General features: G+C 51.7%; 2 protein-coding genes across 6 annotated transcripts; one reads left to right on the top strand and one right to left on the bottom strand.

Moving 5' to 3' along the window:
• Positions 1-375: 375 nt before the first annotated feature.
• Positions 376-12,307, bottom strand: CCDC43 (coiled-coil domain containing 43). 2 transcript variants are annotated; one of them, XM_035347664.1, is made up of 5 exons: positions 11,982-12,307; positions 6,434-6,521; positions 4,288-4,423; positions 3,530-3,588; positions 376-1,891 (listed from the first exon to the last, which is right to left on the bottom strand). In XM_035347664.1, exons 1-5 carry the CDS (start codon positions 12,168-12,170, stop codon positions 1,704-1,706), a joined length of 660 nt encoding a protein of 219 aa, XP_035203555.1. In that variant the 5' UTR covers positions 12,171-12,307; the 3' UTR covers positions 376-1,703. The 2 variants fall into 2 exon arrangements, with proteins under 2 accessions (XP_035203555.1, XP_035203553.1); XM_035347662.1 differs by lacking the exon at positions 376-1,891 and adding an exon at positions 1,939-2,293 and having other exon boundaries at positions 3,477-3,588.
• Positions 12,308-12,317: 10 nt separating this feature from the next.
• DBF4B (DBF4 zinc finger B) lies at positions 12,318-25,018 on the top strand. 4 transcript variants are annotated; one of them, XM_035347657.1, is made up of 11 exons: positions 12,318-12,572; positions 14,448-14,639; positions 15,783-15,833; positions 16,455-16,524; positions 17,453-17,523; positions 18,115-18,151; positions 20,109-20,154; positions 20,979-21,095; positions 21,309-21,435; positions 22,135-22,244; positions 22,822-25,018. In XM_035347657.1, the coding sequence occupies exons 1-11, from the start codon at positions 12,462-12,464 to the stop codon at positions 24,245-24,247; spliced, it is 2,358 nt and encodes a 785-aa protein (XP_035203548.1). In that variant the 5' UTR covers positions 12,318-12,461; the 3' UTR covers positions 24,248-25,018. The 4 variants fall into 4 exon arrangements, with proteins under 4 accessions (XP_035203548.1, XP_035203549.1, XP_035203551.1 ...); XM_035347658.1 differs by having other exon boundaries at positions 20,112-20,154; XM_035347660.1 differs by lacking the exon at positions 21,309-21,435 and having other exon boundaries at positions 22,822-22,993.
• The last annotated feature ends 2,053 nt before the right edge of the window (positions 25,019-27,071 follow it).

Consider the following 27,071-nt stretch of genomic DNA (forward strand, 5'->3'; position numbering starts at 1 on the left):
CTGAGGTCAGAGCACCCCATTCCCCCACTAACCCCCATCCCACTGCAGTGCTGCACACCGGAGGCAGCTGCAGGAAAATGACGACCCTGCAGCCAGGCTCCACTGCAGCACTTGAGGCTGGGAGAACCCAGCCCTGAGGCCAAGCCTGAGGCAGCACTGCGCCACAGGAGGAGAAGGGAGGCACTACACCTGGGAACGAGGGACAGCACCATGACAGCAACAGATCAGCCCTCTGAAACACTGCTGTTGGGTAAGAGGAAGGGAGGTTGCAGGACCTGGCATAAACCCGCCAGAGGACAGGCTCCACGCTGCTGCACTGCACCCCTGGTTGCCCCAGTCTCGGACCCTGGCGCTCACAAAGACGCAGAGAGGATCTCAGCTTCTTGGCCAGCCGGCTTTATTATTCAAGTCCAAAGATAAAGCAGTTAGATACTCACACTTGCAAAATAGTTAAATAGGATGCATTACCCTTTAATCAGACTGGTGCTGAAAGCAGTAGATAGGGACAGTTACCACCAACAGGACAGGAGCTGCCTGTTGCCAAAAGCAAACCTTGCAAGTGAAGGCAGTGGCCGGAACACAAAGCAGCACAGGGGTGAGGCACACCGCTTCTCCTGCGCCCCTGGAAGCACTGCAGGTCTTCCTTCACACACCCATGAGAGTGTACAGAAGTTAGTATTCTCCTTACCAGAGGCAGGTGACCCTGTCATGAAGAAGGGTGGAAGTGGCAGGTAATGAGCCCTTGTGGGGCGAGAGAAGCCTTCAACCCCTACATACAGCTCCTGAGCGCAGCTGGGCCCAGGGAGTGTGACCTGCTGGTAAAGCCAGCGCATCCAAATTGCCTACAGCCACAGCTGCTCAGCGCAGAGCCTGCATTAAAGCATTTGCCCTGGCAACTAGTGTAGAATTAACAGTCGATGTTCACCCCCATGAAACATCGGGGAGCACCATTTTCCAGCTACCAGCATTAAATCTCAAAACAGCATAAGGACTTGACCCATTAGCTACTGCTCTAGCTGATACTCAAATCACTGTGGCATTTCCCCTACCAAGAGCCTCTGGGTGAAGCAGTCTCATAGCTGGAACTCATATATATTTCATATGATTTCCTTTCTCTTGCTGCAGAACAGCACTTCCCCTTGCTGAGGTCAGATCCAAACCCTGCTCCCTCAGCCAGAATGAAGACATCTCGTTGTTCTTGGCAGCATAAATAAATGTATTTGCAAATACATTTTTCAGGTTAGTGTAAATTCACATTCACCCTATAGCAGCATGTCCTTAATTACATGTCAGAAAGGGGCTTTGCTCTGTTCTCAAAATTATACAATGCCAATGCTGCAAATCCTAGGCCAGCACAAGGATGCAGCCAGTTTGGAAGCCCTTTCCTACATCTCATTTTGCTTTGCTTTAAGTAGTTAGAAGTAAAATTGATCAATTTGAAACACAGACAGTCACTTCACCGTTCTTTGGTACAGACATTGGCCACAATAACCGACTGGGACACTTGACACCACAAGCACATGGCACAATTTAAGAGGTGCTTGAAATTTCTTTCTTGCTAGGTTTAAAAAAAAAAAAAAAAAAAGGAAATGCTTCCAGAGAACTAGTCACCAGCCACGTGCCCAGAATTTCTGCAGCTTTTTAAACACACACCATATTCTTAATTGATTTTATCCCTTGAGAGTCCAACTAGAAAACCCCAGCTATCGCTTCCGCTCTCCTTTCTGTGTCCTTTTCTTCTCCTTTTCCTTCCGCTCTTGCTTTGCTAGCTTATCCTTCTCTCGCTGGAGTTTATCTTGCTCTTTTTTCTTCTGGAACTCATCTCGCAGCAGCTCCCGTTCCAGCTTTCGGGCATTCAAGACATCCTCCACGTTGGTGTTTCGGAACAGCGCTGGTAGCGAGTTAAGGGCAAACAACATGCTCTGTCTGAACATGCACAGTTCATCTTTTCAGCGGTATTTTGGGGCTGTAAACTTGACGCTGTTTTTAGCGCATGGGTTGCTTTGTTCTACCTCCCCCTTCACCTAGGGCCGCACCTCCCATCCGGAGGGATGGCGGTCAGGGCTGAGGGGTGTCAGCTGTCACAGCGCAGCCCCGCGGCACAGCAAAAGGCAGTGGCTGCACCAGCGCTGCTCTGCTTCGCCCCCAGTCCCTGTGCTCTCCTGCTTCTTGCTGACGGCTGCACCTTGCAGGATCCCTGCCTTGCTGGGAGCAGCGCAGAGATCTGCCTCTGTAAGCTCAGCCTTGATGCACCTAAGACAGATCTCAAGTGTCCATTTCTCACCCAAGGGCTCTGCAGAGAAAATAAACCCTGCATGCCAGCAGCCAGCAACTCTACAGGAAGTGCTGTGCAAGAAAAGGAGCGTTTCTGACTCCCAGTTCTGCTTTCTTACCCAGCAGGTAAGGAATCTGGGAATAAGAGGTGAGGAATGGAAAAACAAAAAGGAAACTCTGCTTGTTTTTCCAAACAGAAAGGTCATGTAGCTTAAATCTGTGCTTCCTAGAAAATGGAAAAATCAAGTTATTTCCTAGAAAATTCAAGTTCAAAAGCCTGCAGGTTCTTTAGACTGCTTTGAAAAAAATACGTGAAACCTCTACAAACCAGAAGTAGAAAAATAATGCATTTCGTAAAGCTTCCTTGAGCGGCTTCGCTATAGCTGTATTTATGTGTATGTCTATACACGTATGTGCGCGTATGTATGCACGTATAGCTGTGAGCACTGTGATTACAGCGGACATCCCAGGCACAGAGCTGACAGCTGGTGCAACACATCCCGCTAGCTCTGTAACCATCAGGCCAAAGGAGATGGCACCGCACACAGTCCCACACAGCGCAGCTCTACCCGTCCTGCTCGCCATGGAGGAAGGCTGCAGACACGGGCACAGGTGGGACGCCAAGGACTGCCACAGCCTCAGTCCTCTCTCCTGCAGGTAAGCCCTTTGGGAAGAGCATTTGGAAGAGAGTAATTTAAGTATTTCACATTTTGATGTGATAAAACCTGCTTCCACCTTAAACTTGCCAGCTGGTGAGTTCAAGGAATGTTCCAAATTATTGCGTTGAGAAAAATATGAGACAGTTTGGTCCTTGCTCACCAACGAAGTTCAACTGCACCACGCCCTTAGGCACGTCTCAGTAGTCTTGCTTCTATTTCACTTTTATTAGCTCCTGATACGATCTGCCTATCTGGACGCCACTTAGCATTAAACTAATGCTGGGAGAATTACCTTTATCAGTAGCGTGTTCTGTGAAGCTTCAGAGAGGACAGGAGAGAAAAGGAAGGGATAAAGGAGAAAAAATAAAATGGCAGGATCAGTCTTGCACACAAGGCAGTGGGGGGAGAGCAGAAAAGCAGATGAACCTTTAACTTCATTACGAGCAAGGTGAGGTTACATGAAAAAAAAAATCACCAGCTTAAATGGTGGCCCTAAAGGAACACTGAGCATCAACACTGATTAAAAAAGGACAGGAAGCTCACGCAGATGCTGCCTTCCCTCCAGAAAGCCCAAGTCACTGAGAACCAAAGGATACATTTCTCGGATCCAATATTTACTGCTGTCCCAACAGATCCATCCTGTTCATCGTCGCCAGTGAGAGAATTAAGGAAATATGGACATCAGTAACAAACTTGTGCCTCTACACAGTCACACTCAGATTAAAATATGTCAAATAACAATTTTACCAAGCCAGGAAGAAGAAACTAAAAACTAATGTTGATGATCAAGGACAAGACGAGCACAAAGCCCAGTGTTTAACTCCCCTCTGCTGCTCAAGTGCCAGGTAAGATCCGCTCTTATTTAACTTTCTCTTCAAGGAAGAACTTGTTCTTCAGCACTACGAAGAACTAACTTTAAGCTCTCCCGCTCTACATGTACCCTGCATGTACAGGATCATGTACATCTACATGATCCTCTAAAGAGGATCTTTTCAACAGATTTCTTGCCAGGAAGCAGGAGAGGAGTTCAATACATCACGTACCATGCTCAGATGCTGGGAGCGGATTCACTCTTCTGCAACGCACCTAGCGTGGACAAACCTTGCCCAGCCAAGCCGTGTTGGGAGTGTGACAATGGTGGAGAACAACACTCAGAGAAGTGTCTGCGCACATGGCGCTCCACAAACTCCATGCTTTTTCCCATGGAAGCTACTTCACTAGGAAGAAAGCAGACTGACAAGTTCCTCCAATTCTCCCACTAGACGCTACAAAGCCAGAAAGGCATTTCAGGAGATTTTTTTCTAAGCATCGACCTTCCAGGCACTTCATCTTGACTGGCTCAGGAAAAGGATATTCCTCCTCATCCGTCACGTTGGCATACTGGGCCAGGAGGGCAGCTTTCCTTTGCTTCTCTTCCTGGGAGATCTCCTTTGGCTTCACTACAATCTTGGCCTGCTTCTCCATCATGCTGGCAATTGCCTGGATCTCATCTGGCAAGAAGAGTCAGAGCACCAGTCAGTCCCTGCAGATGCAGCCACCGAGACCCAGCTGCTCCCTCCTGCACCTCCCGCCCGTGCCTCCGCAGGCCCCCAAAGGCCTCATCCTGCCACCAGGGCCAAGCACACCGCCCTCGCGCTGCTCACCCAAAGGCAAAGCCCCCTGGCCAAAGTGATGGGAGCAGTGGCGAGGAGGAGGTCCCCTGAGCACGCAGCACTGCCCAGGCACCCTTCTCCCTGGAGCAAGGGAAGCTTCACGATTCAACCCTTAAATCAATAAGACCATTAGCTAATGAAAATCCATTTCACCCCAAACTGCATTCTGTCCTGGTTCAAAGAGGTTAAGTATGTTTGTTTAACTACGTAGCTAAAATCGTGTTAAATAGAAATTCTGAAAAAAAAAGCTACTAATCAGTTTAATACTCCTTTTTCACCTAGGAAAATGAACAGTTGATTAACCTTTTAATATCACAGTGTCCATTTCTGAAAATGGCATTTATTTTTGACATTTGATTGTTTGTTAATAACTTACAATTTTATTTCTGATGTAGAAAGGCTGCTACACACTGCCACTTTCACAAGGCCAGGCCTCCATACGGGTTAGCTTTTGTGCTCAATTTAAAAGCTGGAAGATACACTCCAGGTTTTTAATTTCACACACTTCATTCTTCCACAAGAGCTAACACCTCATGTGTATTTTGCTACCTTCTTTCTGTCACGGGTAAGAAAATCCCTGGTTTACTGCAAGAAACCAATGGTACAAGCTGCTGGAGTCCAGCAGCAACTTCAGCAATTCCAGTCACTTGTCCACAAAAGAGGAATTTGTTTTTTTTTTTTTTAATACAAAGAATAACAGAACATTCTCCTGTCCTCCGCCAAAGGCAAGGCTAAGCCAAGGACAGACACTTCAAGGAATTTTCAGGGGAAGACACGGCCGCGGCGTGCTTCAGCAGTTAAGTGAAACCCCAAGATTTAGACGAGAGAAGCGCTACTTAAACGCGGCCCTCATGACAAGGGCTCACTGGGGAGAACTGTTTCTAGAACAACATCAGTGATGATGTTCCGTCTGCACCAGCACTTACAAAAAAAAGGCAAAGTAACCAAAAAAAACAGATTTAGCCCAAAGGGATGCTACACTGTCACCTACGCAGGCCGGCAGTGAGGTCCGTGCAGCTGGAAGAGCCCTAACTGAACCATGCAGCGTGCTTAAAGCTGCCAAACCTCTCAGTGTGACTTCCTGGTGCTCCAGAGCTCTGCTCAGCGACCTGAACATGCCTCCCCCAGCAACAAGAACAGGAGGTCTCCGCTCCAGAGCCAGCAGCTGAAGACAAGGGTACTTCAGAGAGGGTACGAAGGAGCAGCGGGACTACAGGCATTGTTGGGAAGGTAGCAGCATTAGTACCGCAGCAGCCTGGCAGAGCTCCCCCCCGCAGGAGTTCAGGGAAAAAAAGGAGAGTTTTAAGAGATTTTGAAAGAGGAAAATAAGGATGCTTTCCTGATGCCGGCTGGGGTGAGCAGGCACAAGGGGCTGCACGGCTCTCCGTGGGTGCAGCTGTAGTAGTGTAAAACTACTCACTGCCCCAGGGAGCATACACTGAAGCGGCGTATGCATTTTACACCTTAACTGCCCCCACCATCAGGGCCCAGCTGCCATCGCTGCATCATCAGCATTTAATGGAGATTAAGCCCTCGGTTTTTTTGCAAAAGGAAATTTTAAAAATCCTGCAGAAAAACAAACAAACAACTTTTTCCTCTGCAGGATTCCGAGCTCAAGGAGCAGCAGAATGCCAGTGACAGACAGAAGTGAAACTACTCAACCTCGTTTCATGTTTCAAGACACAACAGTAAATAAGCAGCCATGGCAATGAGAAGTGAGCCAGATCTGCACGCACATTAGCAGCATTGGTTTTAGCTCCTAACAGGACAGACACATAGTTCTCATCTTCGGAAAGCCCTGCAAAGTACTCATACCACGTGGAAAGACACACGGAGCAGCGACACTACCTTCTTTTTTCTCTTTGGCGTCAACAATCTGAGATTCAGACCACTTCTCGACTACTTCCCTGCAAACATCGTTTAAGAGATCTTCTTCCTAGTGAGGGGAAAAGAGACTTCTCAGTCTTGGAGCAAAGTTGGTCTACTTTAAACAAGCATGAATCAGATACAAGTACCAGCTGCAAAGAATCTGAACACCCAGCCATCAGCTCAAGAGATACAGCTTTTCACATGGCCCCTACCCAATAAACGCACACGCAGGACTCCTGTTAACCTGGGGCAGCAGGACAAGGCCAGGCACGAGACGCACTCACTTGTCGGCACAGCTCAGGGCGAGAGCTACGCACGGCTACCCAAGCACAAGCACCACGCCGGGAGACGCCGCATCACCACCGCGCGTTACTCTTCCACCAGGTAGGGCCCTAACAAATGCTGCTCTCGCAGCTGCAGGCTCACTGGGCACAACTGCCCTACCATCACCGAAGAAAGGCGAGCAGGCTGCCGTAACTCTAGCCAGCTACTGAGCAGCATCGTATCTCCTCCTGAGCCAGGCTGCAGAGAAGCTAGGCAAAGGCCACCTCGTTACCGGCACTAACAGACGAGTCTGGAGATGAGATGGGCCAGGCACAACATGGAACGGAACCCACTTGGTGGTGCTGATAGACAATATCCTCCCACCAGCAACTACAGGACTGATATTGTCAGCCCCTTGACCTGCCCGGAGCATTAAACATGACAGAGAGGTGGCAGTGGAATGCACTCGGTCATTACAAAGGAAAACCTGAAGCCGTGAGGTATTCCCAGGTCCTTCACAGGCTGCTCTGCCACCACCGACGCTTTCCTGGCTGTCCACCTGTGGCTGCTCAGGGGTCTCACCAACAGCATAACACAAGCACCGGCAGCAGACACACTGCTCCAGCCAGAGCCAGGAGCGCTTGACTGGGAGTCTGTACCTGTACAGCAGGTGGAAGGTTTCAAGGTTTTGTTGTTTTTTTTTTTTTTTTCTTCTCCTTTTGTTAATTAACACTAAATCACCCAACAGCAGATCTGCCCACAGCTTAGGAAAAAACAGCTGAGTTTGAGAGGCTTGAGAAGGGTTAATACCAAACAGACACTAGCTGGCCAGGACACAGGCAGTGGGGACCAGGCCATTCCCTCCCTGGTACCTTGGCGGGGCTGCTGAGCACATTGCAGGTGTTAACGTCCAGCTGGGTCCAGGCCGGCAGCTTCTTGCAGCCTTCCTACTTCTTCCTTCAGAAGCAGCGCTACATTTAGGCAGGGTCAAATTAGGCACCAAAGCAGCGGTGGCCTCTTCCTAGACTTCTTCCACCACCTGTGACCACTGCTTACCCTGGCTGTGCCAAAAGCTAGCTCTGAATACTTGCAGAAAGCTTGATAACCTCTGCCTAGAAAAGAGTATTGAATAAAGGTGCACAATAAGCAGGCCTCAGCTGTCCCTCTCCCCACCTTCCCCAGCTTGGCATGCAGTAACTGGCATCTGAATGCCAAGACACAAAACCCCTGCACACAGACTTCCCGCCAAACAAGTAACAAGGTCACAATTCTCATCTTGAAAACTTGGGCAACAGGTACCTAAGAAACACCTCCAAGTTCAAGGACAGCCGCTGAAAGCATTACTCATCCAGCAGAGCAAAGCTCACCTGCACGGGGGACAGCAAAAAAGCTGAGTTTTCCACAGCCGTGGGACAGACAAGCTACAGAAACACACAAAATCTCTTCACCTCTTGCTGCAATACACATAAAGAGTAACTCAGAGCGAAGTCCTCCCGCCCTAGGTCTACAACAGCTAAGCAAAGAATTCTGCACGTAACAGAGATGACGGGAGAGCACCCCGCAGTAATACCGTTACACAAAGCTGCTGAGCACTGGAACAAGGATGCTACAAGAAGCGTGCAGGATACTTGGGGCTGTGAGGCTGAGGTGATGTGCCAACAGAGGAACAGCAGAAGGATGAAGTGTTTGAGATTCACACCAACATTTTAAGTAGACAACTTGCCTTGAGTAAATCCAGAGGATGGGATGATGCCCAGTCTGCTAAGATCAAGCATAAGGAAAGTTGGTTTAGGTCAGGAAGAACCTACAGACCCCATTGGGAGACGCTGCTCTGAGATCCTCACAGGCACACGTGCTGGATGAGCAGACTGCAGCAAGGAGGACGTGCATAGAAACACAACATGACAGTCTCCAGTCCCCAGAGAAAAAACACTAAGTGGTGAAAAGATAACAAACATCAACAAGGTTCAAAGACATGAAGGATCTGAAGCGCTAGAAACATTCACAGTAAGAGGATCCTCCGTGATGGATGGACTACCCCAAGCGCTGGGAATGTGAGTCTGCTGGAATCAAGGCTGAGAAAATGGGCAGCAACTTTAAATTAAGTCAGGAAAGAAGGATGGGAAAGACATATTCCCCATCTGCCTGCTCTCAGCGTGCAGGAAGATGAAAATCAGGTAAGTGATGACAAAGGAATAGCAGTAAGTAGGAAGGAAAATGAATTGCAGACGACTAACAATGAAGGCAGATGCCTGTCTGTGCCTTCTGCTGAGGGTTTGAGCAATAAGAACAAACCAACTATTTGTATACCAGCGTAGCCAACACAGGGAGAACACAAAGAGGAGCCATTTCAGATATCCCTGAAACATGATGAAGAAACAACTCAGCCTCAGAGCTGGAGTCTTCATATTCCAAAAGGAAGAAATGAAAGACCAAGATGACAGCGTGCGAATGGACATGAATGGAGCAACGGAAAAGAAACACGATGGGACAGCCCAGCTGAAACCTTCACAGAAGGAAGCAGAGAGAAGCTCTGCCAGACAGTGCAGGGCGTTTGCTATACAACCCTTCTGTCTTACCGCAGTCTGGATAAAGACCTCTACCAGCACCGACTTCTGGGTCTGTGGGAGACTCACCTCCCATGTATGCAACTGCAGAACAAACGCTACTAGCACTGGTGGAGTTCAGGTAGCTGTGGACATAACATCTAATATTCTCTAAACAAGAAATTATGTTATCTTAGAGGTCAGTAAATACAGAGAAAAAATAACTATGGAAGATATACATGGACTGAGTGATCCAGATTCTGTTTGGTTTAAGGAGAACAAAACAGAAACAGAACTTGGTCTGAAACGAGCAAGTTTGAATAAACTCAAGGAACTAAGGTATGAGAGACCGAGGCACCCGAACATGAGGTGCATAGGCTGCTCAAAATGTATTTTAGTGATCATTGTCAAAAACAAACGAAGAGACGACCTGGAATTTGTACACAGAACATAGAAAAAGCAATCATAAAGAAAGGCTCCAAATTAACCAAATGAAAGACTGTCTCAAAAAACAGTAAAGAAATAAGCATGGAGTCTAACAAATAAAGAAAAGACACGCTGACTAGAAGAAATAAAAAAATGTCACAGGGTTCAAGAGGGAAAAATACATTTTACAAGAGAAGTAGATAATCAACCTGACCTGGAACTTGCACATGAAGCATAAGTCAACTGCAAGAGAGTCAACCCTGACTCAAAAGAGAAAACAGAAGTAGGATTGTCATGAATGAAAGGCAGCCCAGAACTAGATGCACACGAAAACCGCACACCAGTCTTCAAAAACCACACTGGTGACAGTGCAAGAGAAGGGTACCTCAGCAATAGAGAAAACAGGAAATATCAGAGCATACTGCAGCCAGCTGCAGGGCAAGGGAAGGGCAAGGAGCTACGTACCTCTGAGGTTCAGAAAGAGCAGACAACCGAAACACGAGGCCCACCCCAGCTGCAAGTCTGCAACCAGCACGGTCAGGCTTCAGACACAGGCTCTGCCTTTGGCGATGAGAAGCAGCAGTCTGTTGATTATAGGCAAGGCAATTAACCTCAGCTACAGACAAGGCTTTAGAACAGCATTTCCAAAGACATTTCACTCTGCCCCTAGCTCCAGAGGAGTTAGTGTCTGCTCCTCCTATTAGTCTAGGCACAGGGCTACGCTGCCATTGTTAAACTTCTCTTAGAAACTCATGGCTGGTGCCCCATCAGGGTGGGGAAGCGATGAAAAAACTTAGTAAAGAGCAACACTGAATTTTAGGAAAACTGATTTAAAATGCCATGCAGTCAACTAACAGAGGAAATTAAAGTTACCCACGTTAACAAGAAGAGCTAACCCCTTTGGGTTTTATGTTCCTATACAGACTGTGACAGCACCTGAGCAGACTGTGACTTAATACAAGTGTGCACTTACTACTGAGCACTTTATACTCCTGAGTATCCATTTATGATGCAACGTCCTGAAACACAGATGGTATAAAAGTCTTACAGCCCTCACATGAGCTGACCGTTGGGAAGAAACTCTTGTAAACTCTCCTAACTCTTTCCTGGCAGAGCAGCCACGCACTGCCCATCACTGGAGGCTCCAGGCTCCGGCCAGGCAAGGCTGGCAGCACCTTCAGTCTCTCCCAGTCAGTAATTCCAGCTCCAGTTGGATCCCAGGGACTGATTCCTGTACGATCATGCTGTACTGGGAGAAATGAGACTTGTTTAAGGAATGATAACTGCCTTGCACAGCTGTTGCTCAGCTAACAAGAGGGTCTGCTGTTGAACACCACCTCCAAAGCCATGCCCTGCACACCTGGGAGCCGCCAGCTCGCAGCCCAAGCCTCACGCCCTCTGCACCCCGGCAAGAAGCCAGGCCGTGCAGGAGTTGCAGCTCCTGGCTGGCCTTGGAACCAGCACCACGGTGTGAAGGAGGTACAGAATATCTGAGTTGGAAGGGTCATAGAATCATTAAGGTTGGAAAACACCCCCAGGATCATCTGGTCCAACCATCCCCCTGCTACCAGTATCACCCACTAACCCATGTCCCCAGGCACCACATCCAACCTCTCCTCGAACACCCCCAGGGACGGTGACTCCACCACCTCCCTGGACAACCCGTTCCAGTGACTGACTGCTCTTTCTGAAAAGAAATGTCTCCTCATTTCCAACCTGAGCATCCCCTGGCACAACACGAGGCCGTTCCTTCTAGTTTTATCGCTAGTTATCTGCCAGGTGCCACCAGGATCAGGAAGTCCAACTCCTGGCTCCACACAGGGCTACCTGACAATCAGACTGCATATCTGAGACCACTGTCCAAACACCTGAACGCCGGCAGGCCCAGTGCTGTGACCGCATCCCATGGGAGCCTGTCCCAGTGCCCGACCACCTCTGGGTGCAGAACCTTTCCCTAACACCACCCTGACCCTCCCCTGTCCCAGCTCCACGCCGTCCCCTCGGGTCCTGTCGCTGTCCCCCAGCAGAGCCCAGCGCCTGCCCCCCCGCTCCCCTCGTGAGGAGGCTGAAAGCCGCCACGAGGCCTCTCCAAGCCCGGGACCCCCCCCCCCCCACCCCTCCCCTCACGTTTCGCCCTCGGGACCCTTCCCCACCCCGCACACCCCCGGCCTCACACTGCGGCACCGGAGCCGCGCTCGGCCCCGCGCTCAGCCCGCCCCGGCCGCCCGCCACCAACGGAGCCCGGCCCGGGCTCCCCGCCCCGGGCCCTTCCCTCGGTCCCCGGCCCTCACCAGGCAGGCGGCCAGCACCCCGCGCAGCGCCTCCAGCCGCTCCTCATCGCCCTCCTCCTCGCGGAGCAGCCCCGCGATGTAGGCGCCGTACACGGCGCGGTCGAGCCCCAGCGCCTCCAGCCGCGCCGCCAACCACGGCTCGAACCCGCCGCCGACCCCCGCCGCCGCCGCCGCGCTGGGCGCCGCCATTTTGCAGCGCCGCCGCCACCGGCTGCGCGTGCGCCGAGAGCCACGCGGGGCTGCACCGGGAGCGCACCGGGACCGGCACCGGCAGCGGGCTGGGCTGAGCCCTGCAGCACCAGATCCCGGTCCGCGCCCCCTTCCCCAGCACCGAGCCCCGCCGCCGCCGCTCCCGGCTCCCCGGGCAGCCCGGGGCCCTCCGCGGCGCCGTTAGGGGCGGGGCGGGCGGAAATTTAAACGGCGGCGGCGGGGAAAGCGGGGCCGTGCTGGGGCCTCGGGACCGAGCGGAGCCTCCCCGCGATGGCGGGCCCCGCTGCCGGCCGGCCGCTCCGCGGGAAGTCCTTCTACCTGGACGTGCCGAGCGGGCGGGCGGCGCGGGACCTGGCGGCGGCCATCCGGCACCTGGGCGGGGTGAGCGGCCCCGGGACCTGCCCCGGTGCACCCCCTCTTGCTGCCGGTGTCCGTCCGGTGCTCGCTGGGATCCTCCCCCGGGGGCTACCGGTGCCTCCGTGCGGCCCTCCCCCCCCGGTAGGAGAGGTGCTGGGGAGGGCCCGGCGGGGGCACCGAGGCGGTGGCGGGCCCGGAGCCCCCTGGTGAGGGGAAGGCTGAGGGGGCCCGGCCGAGACCGTAAATCCCCACGGGGAGGACGGAGATGGGCCCAGGGGCACCGGGCACGAAGCGGGGCCCGGGAGGTGCCCTCTGACCGCCGGGAAGCGCTTCTGTGCCCTGGCGGTGGCGGAGCTGGCACAGGACAGGCTGTGGGGGCTCCTCCTGGGAGGCCTCCAGAAGCTGCTGGGACCTGGCCCTGGGGCAGGGCCTGGAGCAGGGGGACCCGGGGCTGCCTTCCCCTCCCAACCGTTCAGCGGTCCTGAGGTGTTGCTGCTTGTGTTCAGGCTGCCTCATCTCTCTGCTTGAGACAGATCCCATGCACACCCCAAAGCTTCCTAAGTCCCTTGGTGCTACACACGGGTGTAAAATCTCCGCTTAGTTCTTGCGTCAGGATCAGGTCCTGGGGAGGCTGATGTGATTTTCCCCTCTTTTTTAATCATCTGTTCATGCTAAACTTGCTGGTTTCTTTCTGCCCTCACCTGCATGTGCCGTCAACTTCCGAGGGCTCTCCTCAGAGCCTCCCCCTTAGCTGTGTGTTTTCAAGCCTGAGAAATGCTTGCTCCCAGTGGTTAGTGCTCTACGGAGCTGCCACAGTAGTTGGATCTAATTTTAGCCTTTTGGCTGCCCCTCTGGCTTCTTATCAGGCACTGTGTCATGTCACTTCGCTCTCTGAAGTGCAGCCCACCCATGGAGTTCTCATTCCTCTGCTGCTGTGGAGATGCTGAATTCAAGTACGTGGTGCCCCTTCAGTGGTAGTGTCTGAAACCTGTGTGTTCTTCGAGGACCAGGTTAAGAGCAATTAACTCTGACTTGAATATGGGGCCTTACATTTCACCTTGATATAGGGGTGATAACGTGTTGAAGCGTTATTTGGACTGGGATATTTTGAGTTTGTCTTTAATACCTTCAGCTTTCTTGGTGTCCTACAGCGTAGGTCACTGCTGTAGTGCAGCCTGTAATGTCGTCTGTGGCACTTAACGTGCGTGGGTCTGGGATCCTGGTCCCCAGGGATTCTGCAGGGCAGCAGAACTGCCTTGTTCAGCAGCTGTGACTTCACCTTGTTCCGTTGTGTGTCTTCCTGTGTGTTAGTGCCCCGTGACTGCCTTCTGCTGAGTTTCTGATAAGCCTACAGTTAGTACCCCAAATGGAGCATGTTGTTTTCCACCTCTTGGTCTTCTACCTTCTGCGCAAAGGTGTGCGTTTCAGCTTTCTGGTTCCCTGGTGCTCTGTTCTGCACTAAGCTACTTGTCCCAGCTGTTTACTTTCTGCTTTCTGTTGCCAAAATGTGCTCTGTTCTCCTCAGAACTGAGGTGCTGTATGATGTCCAGGTCTATTTTTTTCACCTGTTGGCTTTCTCTGCCTTGAAAACTTGCCATTGTTTTTTTCTGAAACCACTGCTAGAGGATCATGCCAAGTAAATCTCAGTTTGAAGCTTCTGGTGATTATTTGTAGTTTATCTCTAGGACACATGCTGTCTGCATATCATGGGTTCTCCTCCCTCTGGGAGACCACAGCAAGCAGTGGAAGGAAGACATACTTGTGAAGATGAGTATGTTCAGTAGCCCCTTAGCTACAGAGAGGTTAAGCTAAAGGCAATAGTTCTTGCTTAGCAGGATTCTTCTGACTCAGAGATGCTGGACGATTTTTAAAGCTGCTCTGTTCTCCCTTTTGTTGCAGGTCACTGAAAGCTTCCTAAGCAAAGAAGTCAACTATGTGGTGTCCAGTAACAAAGAGGCCAAACGAGACAAAGCCAGGACTCGGACTGAAAAGAGGAGCAACACCACATCAGGGGATGCAAAAGCCAAGAGCCCGGTGCCTTCTACCTCCAAGGGGAATCATACCAAACTTCAGCAGAAGCCACCGGATGCGGTAAGAGCTACCAAGGTTTAGGTCACCCCAAAGTTTGTCCCAAGGGATCTATAGAGTACAACCTCAGACCAGTGTAGGTAGTTGTTTCTGCTCTGAGCAACCATGTTGTGTGTTTTTTTTCCCCTCAGTCTAATCATTCATATTTATACCGATGTTCTTTGTGCCTTTGCATCGTTGCCCACTCTAATGTGCATGTCACAGCTTCAATTGAGCTAGTAAGCAAAGGGTATCTACTCAAATGGCAGGGGAAATAGAGGGCTTGGTTGGCTTCCCAACAGGACAGGTAATCCATCCGGACACAGAGGCGTATTTAGAAAGCACAGAAATGTAGGTGAGATAAATCCGCATCAGAAATATTGCAGGCTGTGGTTGAGTGTGGACAGACACAGGTAGGGCACAGCAATTGCTGTGTGGGAGGAGATCTGCAAGGGCAGCTTGCAAAAAGGGGTTTTCTCTAGGTCCTATTCACTCTGCTGGAGCTGGGCTTTCTGATCAGCAGTGCTTGTGGCCAAAGCTTCAGTGTCCTTGAGTGCTGGGGCCTGCTGGAAGCTGTGGCCGTGGGCAGGAGCGATGCTGGCAGAGCCTACTACCCGAGCCCAGGCCATAGGCATCTCTGCCAGCTGGATCTGGACCACTTGCAGCATAGCATCTCTTGGGGAAGCCTAGGCTGGTGTCAGGGGGTTCACTCACGGTGTGTTTGTTCCCCACCCTTGCTTGCAGCACTATCCACTTGTCTTACAATAAGCTTAACCTGTTTGCTGAAATCATAGGCTATCAAATGAGACTTGCTTCCCAGGAAGGGCTAGCAAGGACGATTCTAACCACTGCCAGCCTGTTGGCATGTGGAGTTTCAGAAGTCTGTGCTTCCTCTTGGCTCCCTCTGGAGCATTCTCTGCTGTTCAATAAAAGCCAAGCCTTGGCTGAATTGCTGCTCACTGTGGATATAAAGGGTGTCTGTGGTTTGTATTCCCTGGAAAATCTAAGTCCCGCTGTCTTTGAGATGAAGTCTTGGCCGGATTCCTCTCCCCAGTAGAGAGCAGGTATCACTAGAAATCGTTATTCCTGGGTATCCACATTGCGCTCAGCTTGGTGCTGCCTGGCAGCTCTCTGCTTTAGCACAGTACTTGGCTTCTTTCTCTGCAGGCCCTGATCAGCAGGGGAAAGGAGCTGCTGCAGAAGGCCATGAAGAATCAGGTGAGCAGCATGTGGATGGGCTTTCCTGTAGCTGGGTATGCTTGCAGTACTGCTGAGCTGTGCAGAACCAGTGCCAGCCACTTCTCCAGAGCTCCTCCCTGCTGACGGGAGCAGACTCTGGGGCTAGTAAAGGTGTGAAGCTGTTGCTTGCCGCTCTGCAGAAAATTATGCAATGTTCCTGGACACTGTTCTTCACGGAGCCACGTCATCCTTCCATGTTAGCTGCTTCTAAGGCCTGTCCCAGTGATTTGGTTGCCCCACATAAGAATTATTAACGTAAGACCAACAGATGAATTCCTAGCCTAGAAAGAACTGAAGCTACATGGGTGGGGCAAAGGGCTCCTCCGGAATCCGTTCACTATCACAGTAGCCAAAAGAATCTGTGCCCACTTAAGCTCAAACTATAGCAGGAGTAAAAATCTGAGCTAGATGCTAGTGTTGATTTGGGGTGGGTAAAGCCATGAGTATGAGCCTTTTCTTCTGTGCCCCGAAGCTCACATTTTAATAATACCTATGTATTGGTCTGTTAATCAGGCAGCAGGATTAACAATCAACTAAATCTATTGCTGCATGTGCCGTCTGCTTTGAGCTGTACCTTGCCAAATCTCTCTGTTTGAACAGGACACCTGCAGTGGCAGCAGTATCCTTGCCAATGCTCGATTGTGGGGAGTCCAGATCTTGCACGTGGATGGTATCCTTCTCTGTATGCTGGAGTTTAGCTTCTGGTAATCAGTGCTTTTGAAGGAGGATGGGCAGAAGTGATATAGTGAGTGTGGTATGGGAGAAGGAAGAAATTGTGAGGAATACATGGTTCTTGAGCTGTGCTGCACTGGTTAGGTTTGCACTTCAAAACTGAGATTAACTTTGTATGCGCAGAACATGCTAGTGTCACATTTACAATAGCAAACACAGAGTATGTTGTAAAATACTGGGGCTGTGATATTAGGAAATGTTAATAGCTCAGTCAGTGCCTGAATTTCTTCCAAGGAGACCTTTTTTTTACTAATTGACCTGGAAGTACAGATCACAATAATGGCAGGACTTGGTTGTTTTTAATTAGGAAGTGCTGCTGTTTAGGACCTGTGTTGGAAGGCACTTCCTGCCTTGGTGATTAATGGGGAGGGGCTGTTAGGAAAGACAGACGGTGAAACTGATTCTAATAGTAGGTCTGGAGTAAAAGGTTCCTGAGTGTCCAATGACAGTGACATACAGCCTTGGCTGGATGTGTGATGGAGGCTGCTACTGCTAAGACCCCTTCCCAAGCAGCCAGCTCTGCTGAACTGCAGCAGTGTTACAAGTCTGTCAGGGCTTTCCAATCCCAGGGTCTGGTCTGTGTGCTGAACAATCCCTGACAGTGTCTCATTCCTGCAGAGACTCAAAGCCAGCCTCCAGCTCTGCTAAAGAGCAACATTGGGTGCCTTCCCTCAAAACACTCTCTTGTCTTGCTCTTGGGTGAATTACCTGTGTAGTAGTGATACTGTGCCAGGTGATGGCAGGCTCAGGCTCTGCGTGCTCTCCTCAGTGCATGCAGGCAGTTGTACTTGCCCTGCAGTCGGTGCAGGGGGATCGGCTCACCTTCTCTTGCTGAGCTATGGCTCTTTGACAGCCCTCCTCTACAGAAATGTTGTTGTACGCTCAACAGCTGCTGCGTGCCATCTCAGGATCGAGGAAGCAGAGCCAGAAGATAGAGGTAACTGACCTAACTCCAGCCCAGTTGGAAGTGCTTGGGATCCCTTGGTAGCTCTTGAGCACTCCTTCTAGCTCATCTAATGCCAGTGGGTTAGTAAGCAGGGTGACCTAGGTTTTCATTCAGCATTGGTGCTTCTGTTCATTGATGGGGATGGCAACAGTCAGATAACTTTCCCTTTTATAAAGTGGGGGTAAAAGCAGATGAGAACAAGACAGCTGGTAGTTATTGACCTCATCTGTAGCACAGCTAGTCCTGACTTGTATTTGTAGGGGACTAAGGGTTAAAAAAAAAAAAAAAAAAAATTGCATGTGGCTGGTGTATTGGCTTTCTGAACTATCCTTTAATGTATTGGAGAAGTCAGTGAGAAGGTAAGGCAGAAGATTAGAGAGTGGCAGCCTGTATATCATATTTAAAGTACTTTTAGGTAACTTGGGAGACTAAATAATCAGGGGGAGGTGATATAGTCTGCAATGCAAGAGCCCTGAAGTGGTGGGTGAGACTGCTGTAATCTCAGTTTGTTGCTCTGGGATCAGTAATTATGGTTCTCCCTGCACTGGCTCCCATATTAAATATGTCACTTTTTTCCTTTAGGCAAAATGCCTTGCGTCTGGATCAAAAATTCGCAAAGGTAGGCCTGGAAGTTGTGTTCCCCTTCGCATCCAAATGTGGAGCTGCTTGAAGAAGCCTCATTTAAAAATTGAACATCTAGCTGAAACTTCAGCAAAGCAAGATGCGGCAACTGTTTAAGGCAGTTTCTCTTGAACAGTTTTTGTAACTCCTTGTCTGAGTCTAGCTGCAGCCTCCTAATGCAGATGAGAATGTTATGCCTTTGATTTCAGGCAGTGTTTTTAAAATCCCATGAACAGTTTGCAGCTCAACTCCCAGAATCCCCAGGCACTTAAGAACTGTGCTGCTGGCACTGCGTGTTGAATCCGCTGGCTCAAACTAAGTTTTGAAGAATAATGCATCCTACGGAGGAGAGCATGTTCCTCACAACCCACTCACTGCTGTTAGGCTGAAATCCGCTGCTGAGACACAATCTAGGGCTAACGCTTCCAAAGGAGGGGGGGAAGCCCAGGTTCTCATCTGCAATTAGACAAGAGCCACTTGTGCCACTGGGATTGGCACCAGTGACATAAGTCTATTTGTTAGATTTTGCTTGTTGGAGAACATCTTAAAGCAGACTCCAACCTGGATTCTTCGTGTACCTCTTAGACTGTTTTCTAGTTTGGGGGGAAAGATGTGAAAAATAGCATGAAAAACCGTTGAGTAAGCCAGATTGTCTGCTGCAAGCTCAGAGCTCATAGTTGTGGCACACTTCGAACTCTGCTTGGGGACTTGTGACAGCTGAACGGTTTGTCACCATTCAGCACTCTTCCACAAGAGCTTAGGGCCTGCCCACCAGCCTTGATTTTATCTAGGCCCCTAAATGTGGCCTTGCTCTCAGAAGTGCTAAGCATTTGGCAGCATTTATGTGGAAACATCGATCCTGTACTTAAATAGCTACTTTAGCGACATAACGGCACATTTGGTACAAGCTCCGGATGAGACTCGAGAAACTAGCAGGTGGACCCTGCCTTTCTGGAGAATGAGGTTTAAATTTCTTCAGAGAAAATAGCATTGAGCTCCAGGATCACAGGAAAACAAAACACCTCGCCCTTCAGAGGCAAGGAGAAAGAGAGGAGAGGGTTGGTTTCAGGTTTGGGCAGATGCTCAGCAGGTGTTCATCTGTCTTTTAACCAGGTCTGTACTCAGATGTGTGCTAAGCATGGTGTTATCACTCGTGAGTTGAACAGACCTGCAAGGCAGGAGGGACAAAGTAGTTTTCCCTATCTTGGTCATTTGCCTGCCTCTGAAAACCTTTTCTCTGAGTGCGCTGCTGAGGCTTTTTTCTGCTTCCTTAATACACGCCTCTGTACAAGACATAGCTGCTGTTTGACCTCCTAAGGGACCGAGCTAAGGCCAGGCACTGCTCTCTAGCAGAGTTCTCGTGGCAGGCTTGGCTCTGCATCGTGTTGGTGAGTCTCCAGCAGCTCTTAGCTATTAGACTCAACTGTCCTGGCCTGAGCTGTTCTGAACTCTGGGTTGTTGTATGAAAGTCAGGGGAGAAACCAGCACTGGAAAGGCTGACGCAGAGCGCTGTGCGTATGTGACTGTAGCTGTGCTTTGTTTCTTCCAGACTTGTTTCTCATGCTTGGTGGCATGTTGCACTGAGGATGCGTGACAGTTCTTAGGATTCAAGTCCAGACTGGAGGCTTGGGGTTAGGCCACTGACTGCTAAGGCTGAGGAGATGTTTGAGATGCAAATTTCTGGGGGTGAATGTCCTTTCAAAGGAGGAAAGAGTCCACTAGTGGACTGCCTGTAGGGTTTGTTCACCCTAGCGAATGCTCTGGAGGTGGGGGCCATTGCGGATTACCCAAAGAGCTGTTTGCTGGATCCTGTCTTAGCTGCACTTAGCCAGCACTTGGCACACATGGGTGTCAGAAGTACTGATGAGCTTGGCTCTGTAGCCCATTTCTGTTGAGGAATGAATGAATAAGTAGGGAATTTGGCCAGGCTAACTTCTAACCAGCTGTCTTTCTAGCAGGAAAACTGAAGCCCCCTTTTCTGAAGGTTGAAGACCAGAGCAGGTAAATCAGGCCTTTCCAAACATCACAGCCAAATTATATTAAAACTTCAGGGCTCCCAGGGAGGGAATCCTTTCCTGATTTTCCTTACTTGTGTGGCAATTAATATTCTGTCCTCAAGGCTTTTGTGAAGACCATGTTATGGTCTTATCACTAGAAAGGTGACACTCTCCTAGAGGAGGCAAATGGAGTTTAGAGAAATAATCTAGGCGGCTTGTGTGTCAGGGTGAAAAAAGGTGCTAAATGAGACTTGACAACAGAGTTTACTTCCTTGCTCAGATTCCATATGTGATCCTTGCAGGTCACTTAATCTGTTTGATCCCTCTGAAATGGGGAAAGAGATTGAGGCACAAAAGGTCAAGGCCTGTAATTTGATTACAGCATCCGGCACAAGGGGATCTGATCTCTGTGGTGTTTCTAACAACTCTGTAACTCTAACGGTATCCACAGCACCAACTAATTATTCTGAAGACAACATTTAAGGCAGCTACAGGGTCAAATATTAGGTTTTACATGCTGCTTGCAATAAAGTGTGAAGCAGAGAAATGTGGTCTGGGATTTGAAACCTTCCTACGCTGCAGTGTAGCTGAAAATACTGCACTAGCTGCTGCTGTCTAAAATACCCCCCCTCAGTGCTGCTTACTGGGGATCCAGTTTAGTACTTCCCCGCTCCAATGACAAGTGGGAAGTCTCTGGAACAGCCACACATAAGGACAGCAATGGCCATTATCCTGTCATAACCGAGACAGTGCATTGAGCCCCTCTGAGGGAAGGACAGCTCTCTAACCTTGCTGTCACTGCCAGATGTCCTGATGTGCTTCTTTCAGGCAATTCCGGCCCTTCCACCACCAGTTTAAAAGCTTTCCTGACCTCAACTTCCTGGCACCCAAAAGTTCCAGCCCGTTCGAGCCTCTGAAAAGCCTTTCGAATTCTTGCAGAGCCAGGTAGGCTGTAGCTGCTTCTGTGCAAGTTTGTAATCCTGCTGGCTACCAGGGCTTGGAGAAGCACTTGTCTTGTGAGGGTGGGTGAAAGGAGCACTGCTTTGGGTTAAACAGCCGGAGCTTAAAGGCAGCACCGTGTCCTTGGCCTTGTGCAGGCAGCTGGGTGCCTGCTGCTGCGATGTGAGGGCAGGGAAGATGTTTGCTGTTACCTTGCAGGGGTGCGGAGGGCTGTCCGATGCACAGCAATCAGGAGAAGAGCCCCCAGTCCACGCCTGTCACTGTGCCGAAGAAGAAGAGGGGATTTTGTGAGTGCTGCCGAGAGACATTTGAAGAGCTGCAAAAGGTAAAGGCTCCCCGGGACCTGGCTCCTTGCAAAAGTTACGGAGACCACTCAGTGTTGGTCATGATTATCAATACAAACCCCTGTTATCAATACAAACCCCTCCTGAAAGGAAGACAGGTTTGTACAGCCTTCGTGGTACATAGTAGGATCTGGGATCCGCCTTGTAGGCGAAAACCACGGAATATCTACCCAGATTTTTTGGTCTGGGTAAACTGGTTATGAAGATCAGAGCACGACATGCTCATTTCTGGGGCTAGGAGAGCCTCAGGGATCATCCTGTTACCTGAAGTGTAAGATGAGAACCCGATTCCGTGGCAGCTGGGAGGGATAGGCTGATGAAAAAGGTGAGAAGAGGTTTTTAATCTCCTGCAAGATGCTGAACAATGTGGCTTTCAGAGCCCAGCCTCTAGTGATAGACAGTACATACTTGGAATCTGCCTTTTTAGTAGCTGCTGGGGAAAGCTGTAGGCTGCTGTTAGATATAGACACAGCCCCCTCATCATCAGGTGTCTATGGGAACAGCATACTCACTGTAAGCAACTGGGGGTAACAGCGTTGCCTACGTTTCCCAAATCTGCTTCCGAACAATGGCTCTATCTGGTGAAAAGACTGTGTGCCCTCTAGGCTGTGGGAAGTGGCTGTTACTACAAATCCTGTGAAAGGATGAGTGTTGCTAAAAGCGCTTTTGCCACCTTCCAGCATCTGCAGAGCCCCCAGCACAAGCGGTTCGCGCTGGACGACTCGCGGTATGCCTCTGTGGATCATGTCATCTCGCAGCTCACCAATGACTTTGTGGAGCAGCCAGCCAAGTAAGTCTTTGTGTATCTGGTAACTCCTGGAGCAGAACAGCAGCACCATGCTGCCTGGTGTGCTCACGGGAACAGACCTGAATCACCGTGCTACTGTGGTACTAGATCCTAGTTTGTGCCCTGTGCCAGAGAATCTGCCAGCACAGAGCTGAGGGCTGGGATTGACTGCACAACCAACCTGGTGTTTCTGGCCTGGCCATCAAGGCTTAGGCAAGCTGTGGGAAATGGTCTTTCTCAGTTTCTGTGGGTTCTTTGCTTCAAGGACCTCCCTGTGGGCTTCTAGTGCCTCTTAAATTGGAAAGAACAGCTTAAACTTAAAAGAACAGACCTGTCTCCTCTGTCCCACGTCTGGCACAACCCTGCTGCTCCGTAACACTCCTGTGCCCAGACCGTGGGCTGTTGAGCAGGCTGAGTTCCTTCGTGCTGCCCATCTTCTGTGCCAGCAGCGGTATCACTGTTTGCTGAGCCTTACCTGTCTAAAATTTCTTACTGCCTCTGCAGAAAATGCTTCATCTTGCTGGGGGGAGGATGTCACCAGGCCTGGGGAGAAGGAGCATTAACGGATGGTTCTTTTCAGGGTGCCGCCGTCCTGCCTGACAGATGAACACTTAATGCCTCGAGCACAAGTTACTGGAGGAATTGAGAAGCTGACAGCAGAGCTGGGAAAAGAAAGCCAGCAGCCTGAGCACGGTGCTGCAGATCTGTTTGTTGATGCAGAGCCTGATCCTGGCCTGAAGACCAAGGAATGGTCCCCTTGCCTGCCCAGGGACAATGTCAGTAACCCCAGAGAAGCAGGGGGGTTGTCTGAGAACTCCTTGGGGCTTTCTGTCGGAGCAGGACTCACTGCAGGGGTCTGCACTGCGTGTGGCACAGCAGAGGATTTTGCTGTGGTGGGAGATACTGATTCAGACTTGGCTCCTGAGCTGGGCTGGGGCACTTGTGTAGCAGCCAGTCATGTCGGAGGGGCAATCGCTTCTTCCTCTGAACCTCATAAACAGCAGGTGCTCGGGTCTGTCAGCCATCTTCCACAAGCACTGCCTGTCACCAGGAAACGCCAGCTCTCCTCCAGTCAGAGCACCCAGGTGGGAAAGAAGCCCAGGCTGGAGCTGGGTGGTGGCTGCCCCCTGAAGCAGGCAAGCCCAGTGGGTGGTGGGGTGGGTGTGCAGGGTGCAGGACAGGCGCCTGAGCCAGGCTTGCCTGGCGTGGAGGCTGGCACCTGGCCCCTAAGCACGAAGATCTCCACCAGGCCTCATTGCCCTCCTGTTTTGGACCTGTGCCTTCGTGGGAACCCTGGGGATCCTGTGTCACAGCCAGGTTCCCTGGAAGCTCTGTCTGTGGGGTTTGATCCCACAGAGACTGCTGCAGCGAGCACTGTCAGCAAGCATGGCTGGAGCAGAGGGAGCATGAGTTCCCATGGGAAGCTTGGAGGGGAGAATGGAAATACACCCAGGAATGTGCACAGTCCTGCTCTGGAGTCCACAATGAGCAAGAGCAGCTGTCCTGCTGGCCAGTCGCCCTCTCCCAAACTGCCTCTGGCTGAAGCCAGATGTTGCTGCTCCCTCTGTGTCAAAACAGGAGAAAAAATAGCCCCTGAACTACCCAGCCTCCCCAGCCACAGCAAGGAGCAGACTCCATGCCCTCGGCTCCTTCAGCATCTTCCGTGTAGCACACAGGCTGATGATGACTTCAGGAAGAGTTCTTCTGAGTCAGACTGGGATGTCCAGCTGCTCTCCACACTAACGGGTGTCCAGGACAGCAGGATTCAGTCTGTGGACAGGGACTTGCTCCAGAGGACGCATGTCAATGTGAGGGACAGTGGGTACGAGTCTCAGCTCTGCTCAGTCCTGAAGCAGAATTCGGAGTTTGAGTGGGCAGCCAAAGGTGACAAGAGCTGCCGGAACTGCTGCACAGACACCAAAGAAGCCTCGCACCCTATATTTGAGACCTTTTTTTGGCAGCTGGACAAGATAAAACCACCTCCTGGCACTTCTCTGGTCCCTTAATGGGAGCTGCAGAGTGGCTGGAAAGGGATTTAACAAGGCACCCTCGCTGTTAGGGCCAGCTGGGAGCTGGAGTGAGGACGGTGCGTGCACAGCCTCCTCCAGACAGCCTGGGCTGAGCCCAAGGGATTGAGATGTGCCGACACCTCTCCAGTGCGAGGCATCTCTGTCCAGCACTGCCTTCCCTAGGCTCTGACAGCTTCTTGCCTGATTCCCCGGAGGAAAGACACCAGCGGCTGCGAGTCACAGCCCGGCTCCTTGTGGCTGCCTTTCCCTGGAAGTGTGAGGAAGCACCCCAGGCAGCTCATCCTCCCGGCCTGGGTAGGGTGACACGTGTGTCCTCCTCGTGCAGGCATTCAAGACCTGAAACTGTTGGGATCTGCTGGGTGCTGCAGTGATTTCACTGTCCTCGGGCTGGGATCTTCCCTCCTCTTACTGTAGCTGGTAGCTTCCTTCTTTTAACTCCTCACCAGGCTGCTGACGAGGTGGTCCATCTCTGGCAGCACCTCTTCAGTGGGAATAGGCTCTTCGCCCAGCGAGATTCAGGGCATAGCCTGTCTCCCCTTCCACCCTGTCCTTGGGGTTGCAGAGATGGGGAGGAGGAGGGCTGTGGCGGTGAGATCTGTGTTGTTGTGGTTTGGGGCTCTGTTGGATATCTCGAGTGTTTATGGATGTTTATAGCTGGTAATAAGTTTATTTTTTTTTTTTTTAAGCAAACTTTTAAACTTTGAAATAAAGTGAAAGAGACACTGTTCTGCTGTATGCTGGGTAAAATTTGTCTGCCTTGCTTCTCACAGCTACCTCCAAGGAGTGGGAATCTTCCCTGGCTTTGGGCTGGGCAGTGACCGAGCCTTGCTGAGGAGGAGCTGCAGGGGGGCACTGGGTTGAGTAGGAGCCAGCAGTCCCAGAACAACCCCCAGGATGGGGCTTGCCTTAGGAACGTGGTCAGCAGGTTGAGGGAAGGCGGTGTACCTCTGCTTAGCACAGGGACAGCCACGTGTGGGATGGCCCCAGGTGGAGAGGAATGTGGAGAAACTGGAGAGGTGGTGCTGGAGGCTGCTGAGATGGCCAGGGAGCGGACCTGGGGTGGGCTGGTCTTGCTGAGAGGTGTCAAAAAGCAGCTTGTGACTTGGGGAAGGGCAGTTATGGGTGTAACGGAGCCCATCTCTTCTTTCAGGGCTTTCTGAGGTTGGGTGCAGGTTGGGAAAGGGAAAAGCTCTCTGCCTAGGAGGGTGGGACAGCCCTGGGCCAGCTGCCTGGGCACTGGGGGGGCTGTCTGGCCTTGGAAATTCTCCCCCTGCCTGAGCATTGCCTGGAGTTGGACAACAGCCCTGCTTTGGGCAGGAGACTGCGCTGGGGACTTCAGCTGTCCTTCTGAAGCTAAACCCTTCCTGGTGTAACAACCAAATTCTGGCACTTACTGAGGGCATCTGAGCTGCTCTGCACCCTTGAGGACCATCTGAGCCTTCCAGCAGGTGCTTGGCTGGTACCAGCTGGCCCAGACCCCTCCTGTGAAGCTCTTGTCCCCCTTGTCACTGCACCCACGGCCCTTCCTACTGCTGCCACCCTCCTCTTCGAGCACAGGGAAGGCTTTGTGGGATATGGCAGTGCACCCTGGGCCTGGTGGCTGGGGAGGTGATGGGAAGTCCCCAGAGCCCACTCCCGGCCTCATGAGCAACCCTTCCCCTTCGTTAAGGCTCTGTGAAGCATCAGGGAGAGGAAAGGGAGAGGACTGGGGCTAATTCACCTTTCCCATTCCTGCTCCATGACCTTTGGCATGTCCCTGCCTTCGCTTCCCCTGCTAAATGCTCCTGTCCCCTTTTTGCACGGTAGCTGGAGCTCCAAAGCAGCCGTTACCAACAGCGCTGTTACCCCACGTTACCCCACCTTTGTGGGGAGGGTGCCCGGCGCAGTAACGCGAGTCCCTGCTCAAAATCCTCGACAAGCTCCAGCCTCCCCCAGCCCCGTGGACGCGCTGAGCACCAGCACGTGCAGGGAAACGTTTCCCTGGGTTTGGCGCTGCCGTGGGGGTCCCCAGGGCCTTCCCCGCCAGCAGGAGGGGGGGAGGCAGCAGCTCTATTATAAATGAGCCTCTGCCTCGGCCCAGCTGCAGCCGAGCTGTTTTCTGCTATGCTCCGGGGAGAGGAGGCAGCGGCTGCTCCCCGGGAAGCTTCGCGCTGACCCACTTGTGCAGCTCCCATCCCTCCTGCTCCCCTCCCGGGACCCCCACGCCACCAGTGTCTGCGCCGTGTCCCTCCCAGGGCTCTGCTCCCCCCCCCCCCCAGTCTGTGTCACCCTCCCGTGCTCTTCTGCACCCTCCACCCCACGGCTGTGTCCTGCTGCGGAATGAAAGGGAACTCATCGTTTTTCCCCAAAAACAATTGGTCTTTTCATCCAGTTTGGAAACGCGGCCTTGCAGCACCCCCCAGAACCGGGGCAGCACGGGAGCACCCGGGTGTGCCGTTACTTTCCCCCGGGTGTCCCCAGCTGGTGCGGGGGGATCGGGGCCAGCTGGGGTGTGGGTGGGGACCCTGCGCCCCCCCCGGGTGTCAGCACCCACCGGCGGCAGCCCGGGGTTGACCCAGTTCCCCAGGCACCTCCATCCTGACCCGGGACCCCTGGCTCAGAGCTCGGACTTGATACCGGTGGGGGCTCCGGTACCAACGGGGAGCCAGTACGGGCTGGGGGCTTCAGTACTGGTTTTGGGGGGGTGTAAGGGCTGGCAGGGCTCTGGTACCAGCTTGGTTTTGATACTGGTAGGGGCTACGGTACCGGCTGGGGACTCTGGTACCGGCTGGAGGCGGGGGCCTGGTACAGGCTGGGGGGG

Source organism: Oxyura jamaicensis, chromosome 27 (genome assembly GCF_011077185.1).
Source record: "Oxyura jamaicensis isolate SHBP4307 breed ruddy duck chromosome 27, BPBGC_Ojam_1.0, whole genome shotgun sequence".
NCBI classification, from domain to species: Eukaryota; Metazoa; Chordata; class Aves; order Anseriformes; family Anatidae; genus Oxyura; species Oxyura jamaicensis.

What these genes read in the sequence shown, in the direction of transcription:
- CCDC43 (XM_035347662.1), bottom strand. Translation starts at nt 12,170, where the DNA reads ATGGCGGCGCCCAGCGCGGCGGCGGCGGCGGGGGTCGGCGGCGGGTTC. An exon ending in CGCCAAAGAGAAAAAAGAAG is followed by an intron (nt 4,424 to 6,433) that starts GTAGTGTCGCTG and finishes TCTTCTTGCCAG; the next exon opens with ATGAGATCCAGGCAATTGCC. An exon ending in GGAGGGAAGGCAGCATCTGC is followed by an intron (nt 2,294 to 3,476) that starts GTGAGCTTCCTG and finishes TTTTCTCTGCAG; the next exon opens with AGCCCTTGGGTGAGAAATGG.
- DBF4B (XM_035347657.1), top strand. Translation starts at nt 12,462, where the DNA reads ATGGCGGGCCCCGCTGCCGGCCGGCCGCTCCGCGGGAAGTCCTTCTAC. An exon ending in AGAAGGCCATGAAGAATCAG is followed by an intron (nt 15,834 to 16,454) that starts GTGAGCAGCATG and finishes CTGTTTGAACAG; the next exon opens with GACACCTGCAGTGGCAGCAG. An exon ending in TGGATCAAAAATTCGCAAAG is followed by an intron (nt 18,152 to 20,108) that starts GTAGGCCTGGAA and finishes CTGTCTTTCTAG; the next exon opens with CAGGAAAACTGAAGCCCCCT.